Raw genomic sequence first — 10,936 nt, 5'->3', positions numbered from 1 at the left:
TAAGTAATTATCTTACACATGATAAAGATTCTAGTAAGTATCCATTTAGATACTTATATTATTGTTATCACTATGTATTATCTTGCGAGCTGTAAGGCTCACTCTTGCTTTATTTCTTCATCACACAACAACAGTTAGGAGAGATGGCCAGACTCCAGCAGACCCAGCGCAAGCGCGTGGGAAGCGTCCCGCGTCTTCCCGATGATGTTGTAGCAGCTATAGCTGCAGAGGTAGATCTATTGTAGTTCAGACCATCTACTTTTGAGAATCAAATTATGTATAATTATAACTTGTGGCAGATAATGGCAATTAACTGTAAATTTATCAAGTAATCATTTTGGGTTGTAATAACTTTTAAATGGTGGATTCAAAGACTTGTACTTATTTCAATTTCATCTCTGAGACTATAACGGGTTGTGGTGTGTGTTAGTGTGGGGTCACAGCATAAGGTTATTATTATTAATTAAGTGAAGTGATATTGTGGAAAGAAAGACCGTGACGACCCGGATCCCCGACCCCGGATCTGGGGGTGTTACATGGAGTGTATAAATAAGAGAGTTGAAAGATTTTACAATCTTTTACCTACTATTTTTATTTTCTAATATCTCTTATTCTCTCTCACTCTCTAATATTCTCTGAAGCTATTTCTTACAGGCATTTTATCAAACACCTTTCATACACACAATTTTCACTTAATTTCTTACAGAAATGGCACCTAAGGACATCACTTTAATGGAGCCAAGTTCATCCCCAACAACTACATGGCTATTCTCAGCAAGGACGATGCTCCTTCTGATCTTCACTTCGTTCAGGACTTTCTGGTTAACAGTGAGATTGGGTATGCTCTGACCCAACCACAATTACTCTCAGGAACACATATACTGGAGTTTTGGAGGAGTGGAGTTTATGATGGTGGTGGTGAAGCTGGGTTCCCAAGTATCATCTTCACAACAGGGGAAGATGAGCATCTGGTAACATTGTCAACAGTTCGACAGGCTTTGCACTTACCAGAAAATTGCACTTTCAATGCCCAGATTGAGGAGCCACTTCTACAGGGTATGATGGCCAATCTTGGCTATGAGAAAAGTATGTCCAAGATGGGACAACTGAAGAGGCCATACATCATAAAGGAGTGGAGCTACTTCTTTGACTGCATCACCAGAGCTTTTGCCAATAAATGCTCCAACTTTGATGTCATTCCCATTCTGAGTCAACAAATAGGGTATGCACTTTTAAATCAAACTCACTTTGATTATGCTACTGCTATTCTTGGTTTTATTGGGGATAGGATGAATGAGGACCCAAATACTATTTACTTTGCTAGATTTTGTCAACTCATTTACAGTTTTTGTTGTCCTGATAAGTCTCAAAACTTTAGTGAGCCAATTCAACCTTTTAAACTTGCTAAAAGGGTTTTCACAGACTTGTTATCTACTGATAATAAGAAAGAGATACTAAGACCCCTTCAAATTCCTGATTTTGTAAAACAGTTCTTAGTAAACTCTGACCCCAACACATACACACCAAAATTTCCTGAAGTTGCACCCTCTTAACCTCCATCAGTACCTACAACCAATACTCAATCAGCTCAATCCTCTCAACCACAACCACAACCTACCATCAGAACTTATTTCCAACCTGCAAAATCTTCTCAACCTCAACCATCACCACCTACTACCAAACCAACCTCTAATACTTCCCAAAAGGTGCCAGTTGTAAAATCTTCAAGAGCAAAATCTATTCCTAAATCTCCACCAAGGAGAAAAAGGATGATTCTTAGAGATGAATCAGATGAAGATGAGCAAGTTCAGGTTCATGCATCAGAACCTGTGACAATAGAAGCTGAAAAAGAAATTTTTTAGAAGGAGGTAGCAGTTGAAGAGGTAGCTCCTCAGAAGGAAAATGAAGCTGAGGGTTCTAGTATTTTAAAAAGGAAAAGAACTTCAAGTTCTGATGCTGCTCAAGCAACTCATCCACCATCCAGAAGATCAAAGAAGATGAGAGCAGGAAGGCATATGGCACAATCTCACTCTGAGGAAGGGGATCAGAAATCTCTGATCTCATCAGAACCTATGGTAATTGAAGCCCTTTCAGCACCTGGAAACACTATTCATGACACAGTGATCACACCTCATATCTCTCCTATCAAAGAAAATGTTCAAGTTGAAGATTCATGATTAAGTCTTGAAATTGATATTCATAGGCTGAACATTCCATCTGTCATCTTTCTGGAAGCACCACAAGGACAAGTGACAACTTCACCTGTTTCTCCACTAAATGCTGAAGTTCCAACTACTCCAATTCTGGATGTGGAAACAGATGAAGTTGTACCAGAATCTCCTATAGCCACACACACTCTTGTGTTGTTAGAAGATGATGAGTTTCTAGCAAGTTCTTAAGAGTCAGCTCCAGTAAATACTCTAGCTCAAATTCTTGGAAAGGAGGCACTGCTTAAAAAGTTTATTGAACAAGAAGCTCCTGTTCCTTGGGAAGAAACTCACAGAGGAGTTGAATGGACCAAGAAGTGGAATGAATTTGACTTCATTCCAAGCTCAAAAGTTCTGTTAGATCATATTGCAAAAGCGGATGAGTTGTTGACAAATTCTGACTTTAAAGCTCAACTTAAAGTCACAGCTCTCAGTACTAAAAGTCTTCAAGGTCAACACTCCATTACTCATGCCAAGGTTGATAAACTACAGAAAAATGTTGATAAGCTGGACCTAATCTCAAGCTAGATAAGAACAAGTTTATCAGACCTATTCATGAAAAAGTAGAGGCTATTGAGAAAGTTCAAGAAAAGCAACAGGCCCAACTGACCGAGGTCCTGCAGAATCAAGCCTCTCAACAGACTCAACTGAATGAAATCCAATCTTCAGTGGAACTTCTTCTCTCTCTACTCCTACTAGATGATGCCAAAAAGGGGGAGAAGGTAGTTAGGTCCAAATGCTCAACTAGTCAAGTACTAAAGAAGAAGGATGATAAAGGAGATGACCAGGGAAACCTTAACAAAGGTCAAGGTCAAGGGCAAAGCAGCAAAGTTTCTTCAAAGAAACTAATTTCTGATTCTAGCAAATCTTCTACACAGAAGAATACAAGTTCTGAAGCTGTGAATGCTCAAGTTCTGAAAGCAAGTTCTGATGATCAAAGTCTGATATCAAGTTCTGATATTCTCATTCAAGGAAAAAGTCAAGACTCTCAGAAGTTTTTACAAACTCTGAAGCTTAAGGGAAGGGAGACTACAGTCTATTATAAAGATCCCAAGATTCAGACACTTGATGAAGAAATTGCTAAAAGACTATTTCTCAAGCATAATCCTGGAATGGATTTAGAGACTCTCAAGGAGGAAGAAGCTAGATTTCCAGCTGAGAAGACAAATCTTAAGTCTAAAGCTTCTAATGCAAAGAAACCTCCAAGGCCTAAGGTAAAAGACATTGTGATCAAGGAACTTCTGAGGCTTCAAAGCCCAAGATAAGATCACAAGTTGAAAATGATCCCAAGGCAAAAGGGAAAGGAAAGATTGATGAACCAACAAAGACACATGAGATGAAGATTCCTCAAATCCTGATGAAACCAGTGTGCAAAATGGTTCAAGTTTTTGATGATACAACTGCTGAAGATGAAACTGTTGAAACTATGAAAAGAAGGAAGATAACAGAAGAATCTAAGACAACCTCTGATATAGCTCAAGTTGTTCAGAGTGAAGAACAACAAGCTACAGAAGAAACAGCAAATCCTGATCAAGTCATCAAGACATCAACCTCTGACAAAGCTCAAGTTAATTTGAACAAAATGACTGTACTAATAAGAGAAAACTCCTATGAAAAAATGTTAATCCATCATATCCTAGAAAAGTCAACTGCTATCTGATTTCATGACGGTTGGATTGAAAGCCATAGAAGCAAGAGACAGAGCTGTATTAGGTTCTGAAGAAGCCAAGATCAAGACAGGAGTTGAAGTACTTACTAGAGATCCATTCTTATTAACTGACAAACCACTTGAGGAAGTTACACGGAAACACCTTGACAAGGTTATATCTGTTCAAGTGGTACTGGATGCTCATGATAAGAGTAATGTCAAATAAAAACTGATTCTATTTCTTGAAGATTGAAGAACATACAAAATGTCAGAATCAGATGTGCTGAACAAATCACTGAAAGAACTTCAATTCTTTCATTATCTTTTGGAGATAAAGTCTGAGATTACCAGATGATGGTCAAAGTTCATCATGAAGACTATAAGAGATAAAGCCAGAATCTCTGGATCACGGGTTACAGAATTTGTTCCAAATATAGTTGAAGATGATGGAAATGAAATTCCAATGAAGAAGAATTATGCTAAACTTGAAGTTATTCTGAAAGAGAAATGTATGTGCAATAATGAAGACTCATCTCATCCAAGAGTAATCAGACTTGGTGATGGATTAGAAAGAAATCACATCTCAGCACTTAGGACTGCAATCTGCCAGATTGGAAGTCAAGATGAAGAAATGAAGCAAGTCAAGGCTACATTAGCTCAAGTCCTGAGGAATGCAGAAGAGAAGCTGATATCAAACTTTGTCAAGAATCACTTTGGATTCAGATTGACTCAGTAAGATTGGTAAAAGCTACAAGGACTGTAAGTTGTAGTTAGTTGTCTAAATAAACTCTCATTGCATTTGTACTTAAATGTTTTTGACATCATCAAATCTATTAACTTGTATATATTTCATAATTTACAAGTTGGGGGAGATTGTTAGATATATTTGTGATGTCATGTCTAATCTGTTGTGTTTAGTTTCAGAACTTAATATCAGGACTTACCGGAAATCAGAACTTACTGAAGTCAGAACTTATATCAGAACTTAAGGCCGTCAGGATTTATATCAAGACTTAAGTGCTGGTACTTCAGATAAGGAATGCAGCTGATTTACAAGAGAGGATCATGACTAAAACAATAGAAGATATACATGTAGAGTTGGACAGCTAGAAGACTTGTAGAAGATAATATCTGATTGATATATTTTAGGAGACAGAATTATTTTCCATATCAATTAGAAGATATCTTGTAACTGTGTACTATATAAACACAGCTTATGGTTTACACTATATGTGTTATCATTCACGAGAACATTATACAGGGTAACCTAGCATCTCTTAGTGATATTGTTCATCACTGAGAGAGTAGTTTAACCTACTTTGTAACATAGCTTATTATATTGAATAAACTTGATTACTGTTACATACTTGTGTTCTAAATTGATTTGATTGTATAAACATTATATTCAACCCCCTTCTATAGTGTTGTGTGACCTAACACTTTCGTTTCGTGTACTTTCATTTCGTGTAATTTCGTGTCGTGTATGTCGTGTTAATTGAATATTAATATATATTAAATTTAATATTAATATAAATTAAAATATAAGATTTTTCGGTAAAAAATTATAAAATATATGAAAAGTATATATTTAGATCTCAATTTTATATAATATAATGAAATCAAATAATATTTTAAAAATAAATATGCATATATTTACTATAATTCTACATATATTTATAAAAAATATTAAAATTTAATTATAATATTTATTTATAGGGTTAAATATCAAAGTGGTCACTCAACTGAAGGTCATATATCAATTTAATCATCAAATTTAACGGGGTATCATTTGGATCATTAAAGTAATAATAAATATCAAACGGATACCTCAAAATATGTGCTCGAGAATTAAAATTTATTTTATGGAGTTCTAAACATTTTTTTTTAAATCTTATTACAACCAAATAAAAAGTTATGAATTTATAGTATGTTAGATGATTTTTTGAGATTTTTAAAAATTTATCTACTAATTATTTTTATTTAAATAAAGCAAATGACTATAAAATTAAAAATAAATAGTAGATAAATTTTAAAAAATCTTATTATTTTATAGAAAATACTAGAATTCATACATTTTCATTTGGTTGTAATAGGATTGAAGAAAAATAAATATAACTCTATAAAATAAATTTTAATTCTCGAGCACATATTTTGAGTTATCTGTATGATATTTATTATGATTTTAGTGATTTAAATGATACCCCGTTAACTTTGATGATTAAACTGATATATGTCGTTCAGTTGAGTGATCACTTTGATATTTAACCCTTGATTTATATCGTATACTTCGTGTCGTGTCGTGTACTTGAAAGTTAAACACAAAACCGATATTAAATCTCGACCGTATACTTTCGTGTTGGTGTACTAAAAATACAAATACTAAAGTCTCGTGTGAGTCGTGTCGTGTCCAAAATTGGCACCGTGTCGTGTCCGAAATTGCCGGTGCCTTTGATTAAACGGGGATTATTATAATAATAGTTATTCCCCGTCCGGATAAGTATAAAGTTGCGGACATTACTGTACCCCCTCTCACTCATACATACACACGCACACTCTCTCTGTGTCTACATTTTACAATTGCGGCTAGGGTTTCTCTCTCTCTCTCTGGTGCTTACCGATCTATTACACACACTCATGGACATCAATTAGCGTCTTTGTTTGCACAGTAAAGCTAGGGTTTTTATAATTGGGGGGATTGAGAAATGGCAACTGCTAATCCTTTCGATTTGCTCGGCGACGATGATAACGACGACGTTTTACACTTGATTGCTTTGCAACACCAGAAGAAATCCGTGGCTGACAAGCTAGTTGACAAGTCTGCTAAGCCGGCGGCTGATAAGTCGGCTAAGCCGGCGGCTAAGCTTCCTTCTAAGCCTCTTCCACCTGCTCAAGCTGGTCTGCTTCTTAACTCATTTCATCCTCATTTCTATTCATTAATACTCCATAATTTATTTATCTCGATAAATTAATAAAATCCCGATTAATTGTGTGTAGTTGACTGTGTATGTATGATTGTTTTTGCTCATTGAATGGATATAATCATATTGATTTGAATGTCTTTGCTTTTGTTTCAAGCAATGCGTGTATATTTATTTTATTTTATTATTACTTTTTTTTTAATATATATGTTAAAGGGCTTAAGTTGGCATGTGGTCTAGAAATAAAAAAAGGGCATTTGTAATGTGTATAATGCTAATTGTATGTTATAGAATTTAACAGAAAACAACTTTGGTTTAGCTTGAAGCTATCTACATATGTTATATTGGTTCGGGATTACTTTATGTTGGGGCCGTTCACTTGAATGTGTAATATGTCCTTTTCAGCCCCTTATGTGTTTTTATATGCTTGTTCTAAATTTGTAAAAAGGTTATTTTTTAATGTTCTAATGATTAATTAGTGGCAACTTTTGGAGGTTTTGGACATGGAACAAAATATTTTTTTTTAATTACAAAAGGCTGTGAAGAAACCGTTTCATATTCGTTATAGGACTTTAAATTTTGAAATCTTTTCGAGATCATACTCGGTCTTAAAAATTTGCTTTTGTTTATTATGTATGTATATCATGCACTAGTTTTGTTAATTATATTTTGAGATTTTTCTGTTCTCTATTCGTCACATCAGAGTGGTGCTATAATTAATAGCCTTTTAATTCTTTAGAGCTCAATGTCTTGAGGGATCACAGGCAGCAGCCAGACAAACGTAGAGATGTGCATCCACAGATGAATGGCTTATGTTCTGTTCATCTACTGATTACATCTCACATTTTTACGACTCTGCATTTGGTTCTTGATTTGAGTTATGTAGCAAATTATAGATTCAGGATGTTTTCTTATATATGCAGTTCACTGTAATGTACAAATTATGGCAACCTGTTGGCGTGGTAACTCAAACAAATTATAATGCCTGTTAGAGATATACGGACTGCAGAAGTATAAACAAGAGTTTAAATGAATACATTATGTTTGTATGTGATGAACTACTATGATTATGATTTTAGGAAGAGAAGATAGTATCTAATATAGAGAAATTAATTAGAGCATTTCATTGAAGTGAAGTTAATTTGGACGCAGTTAATAATTTTATACATTCATGCGATAAAAACTACTAAATTTGACTTTGATGCTTACAATATTTGGTTGATGCAAGTTTATAGTTAGTATTTAATCGTTCATTTGATGTGCATTATTTTCCACTTCTAATTTCTAACCAAGTTGTATGAATATTTTGTGCAGTGAAGGAGGCTACGAGTGAAGGTGCGCGTGGGGGTGGTCGTGGCGGCGGCGGGGGTGGCCGTGGATACGGCCGCCGTGATGGTGGTGTTGGTGGATATGATCGCCGCGGAGGTGGATATGATCGCCGTGATGGAGGTGGGTATGATAGAGACTCCAGCAGAATTGAGAAACCCTTTGGGAACGGTGGATCAAGTGGGGGTCAAGCTGCAATTAGAGAAACTGATTCTGGAAGGACTTTTGAAAGACATGGTGGTTATGATGGACCACATAGTGGTTTTCGTGGTGAACGTCGTGGTGGTCACATTAATGGAGGAGAGGGTGATCGCCCTCGCAGGGTGTTTGAGCGTCGGAGCGGAACAGGACGAGGGTAATGCATTGCCTCTTATTGTTTTTATTGGATTTTCTTCCCTTGCACTTGTGTTATATCTACACTTCTATTGTTCATTGTTGATCGAGATTAAGTTCGACAGTACTGAATTTTGTTTGTACTCTCTAATATATTTTCTATATTACCTCCCCATTTGTAGAAATGAATACAAACGTGAAGGATCTGGTCGAGGCAACTGGGGATCACAGACTGATGAATTGTCTCAGTGAGATTTTCATCCCCATACAGTTACAAACTTGACAAACTCTCTACTTGCCTTATAATTTTTTTGTATATATTGCATTTCTCTGTCTCGGGTTCAGGGTACCTGAGGAAGTTACAATTGAAGGTGAGAAAAAGGTAGATACTGATAAACCTTCAGTTGAGGATGATGCTCCAGATGGAAACAAGGAGAAACCAACAAATGAACCTGAAGAAAAGGAGCCTGAGGTTATGATTCATTAGTTTATACATTTTCTAATATACTCGCATCGTAACACCCCCTCCCCGCTATATAAGAAAAAAACAACATTTTAGGTGTTTAAATTTAGTACCAAGTTTGCCTAAAAATGTGTTTGTTGTCTTGGCCTTAGGAAAAAGTTTAAATATTTGAGGATTATTTGCCATATGAAGGTAAAAAGGGATGTATTTAACAATCCGGCTTTCTTTAGTTCTTTAACTTCCATTGTTGTATAAAATCTTGCTTTATAATGTTTAGGTGGCATCTTCACTTTGTCCAGATATGCAATACCGTTATTGCATAATAATAAAATATCATTAGTACATAATAATGACTCTTACCTTTGTCAAGAGAAGAAGTGCCCTTTGGCTACAAATTAGGCATTTGGACCAAAGGAACTAAGTTGAAAAAAAAACTGAAGATCAAGCAAATACTTGGCAACGATCATAATGTTTTTTAAATGCACAAATAAAACTGAAGAAAGAGAAAAAATGTTGGTTTTATTTCATTTAAATATACGCATGCAGTGTTTCGATAACAATAGCAACTGGTATTTGGATAAGGTTTAAAGTGTTAGTAGTTTTATTAATGTTTTGGAGAATTTCAGGAGATGACGCTAGAGGAGTACCAGAAGATTCTGGAAGAGAAAAGGAAAGCTTTGGAGGCACTCAAGACTGAGGAAAGGAAGGTGGAAATTGACAAAGATCTGGCAGCTATGCAACCTCTTTCAAGCAAGAAGAGCAATGATGAAATCTTCGCGAGACTGGTGAGTTGTTGTGTAACTTTTATTGTAATCCTAACATCTCTGTCAACTCAATTTCCTAACTGAAACATATGAAAATCAATACTATACTTAACCTTGATAAATATGTGGTAGGGGTCTGACAAAGAAAAGCGAAGGGAAATTGCTGAGAAGGAGGAACGAGCAAAAAAGGTACCGCCGGTTTTATTGTTTATATATGTTTATATACCCGTTAACTTTTTGTAGATGTCCAGTATAAATTTGTCTTTGAACCCCTTCTCTTTTTCTATCAATTTGTTTGGCTCAAATAATATAAATGGAAACTAATAAGATTTTTATAGTTGTCTTTTTCCTGATATTGACTACCATGAGTTTGAACAAAAACTAGACTAATTTGATAAAATAAAATTTTTCAACCGAAAATCTGCCTTAATTTTACTTAGATAGAGAATCGGGATTGAGTAAATTAGAGGAGAAAAAATATACAAAAAAACTTGGTGTATACTGCAGCTAGGCATGATATAAGGATAACTTATTAAGTTCATCAATTTTCAGGCTTTGTTATGTTAATACCTTTAGGTTTCATACAACAATCTCAATCGGCTCATATATATATACTTAATCACTGGTGAAGGAACTCGGTGCTTATCTTTTTTGAGCATATAGATAATGAAAGTCATTTCACACCACAGTATTAAGATTTTTAATAAAAGGAATACCCAAGTTGTCACAGCATTACTAAATTTTTGCATTAACTTGGTTATTAATTCATGTTTGTGATTGTAGTCGCTCAGCATTAATGAGTTTCTGAAGCCGGCTGAAGGAGAAAAGTATTACAATCCTGGTGGTCGAGGTAGGGGCCGTGGACGGGGTTCTAGGGGAGGTTTTGGTGGTGGCAGCGGAGTGAGCGGTTATGCTGAAGCCCCAGCCATAGGAGATCCTAGCGAGTTCCCTACCTTGGGGGCCAAGTGAGCTCTGGTCTTCCTTGATGCCTGTCAGTGTTGTTTTCTTGTTGTCTAATTCTAATCTTTTGCAAGGTTTTTTTTATAAGAATAATGGATTATTATGTATGTCTTGAATGAAAACTAAATATGTACCCTTGTACTTCTTTATATATATATTGTTTACACTTTTTATGACCCGCAACATGCATTACCATCGTCTCTTCCAATCTTCTGCCAATGTTTTTTACTTCAAAAGGTACCCCATACAGTGTTCATTGTGTTTAAAGCAACAAAATTTAAAGCTTGGACTAGAATACCACATGAACTTCCTATTAG

The 10,936-nt window shown here is 35.4% G+C and overlaps 1 protein-coding gene across 1 annotated transcript; it reads left to right on the top strand.

The window, feature by feature from the left end:
- The first annotated feature begins 6,371 nt into the window (after positions 1 to 6,371).
- Positions 6,372 to 10,797, top strand: LOC141701044 (RGG repeats nuclear RNA binding protein A-like). The gene is made up of 7 exons (XM_074504690.1): positions 6,372 to 6,750; positions 8,088 to 8,454; positions 8,615 to 8,680; positions 8,778 to 8,904; positions 9,522 to 9,680; positions 9,792 to 9,848; positions 10,443 to 10,797. The coding sequence occupies exons 1-7, from the start codon at positions 6,558 to 6,560 to the stop codon at positions 10,626 to 10,628; spliced, it is 1,155 nt and encodes a 384-aa protein (XP_074360791.1). The 5' UTR covers positions 6,372 to 6,557; the 3' UTR covers positions 10,629 to 10,797.
- Positions 10,798 to 10,936: the final 139 nt, after the last annotated feature.

Source organism: Apium graveolens, unplaced genomic scaffold (genome assembly GCF_009905375.1).
Source record: "Apium graveolens cultivar Ventura unplaced genomic scaffold, ASM990537v1 ctg3266, whole genome shotgun sequence".
Lineage (NCBI taxonomy): Eukaryota > Viridiplantae > Streptophyta > Magnoliopsida > Apiales > Apiaceae > Apium > Apium graveolens.
Note: the sequence above shows the minus strand (reverse complement) of the source record. Positions and strands in the feature narration are given on the sequence as shown.

Bases quoted from the DNA above. Each gene is read 5' to 3' on its own strand.
- LOC141701044 (XM_074504690.1), top strand. From the start codon at position 6,558: ATGGCAACTGCTAATCCTTTCGATTTGCTCGGCGACGATGATAACGAC. The intron at 8,455-8,614 runs GTAATGCATTGC...CCCCATTTGTAG, and splicing joins CGGAGCGGAACAGGACGAGG to AAATGAATACAAACGTGAAG. The intron at 9,849-10,442 runs GTACCGCCGGTT...TTGTGATTGTAG, and splicing joins AGGAGGAACGAGCAAAAAAG to TCGCTCAGCATTAATGAGTT.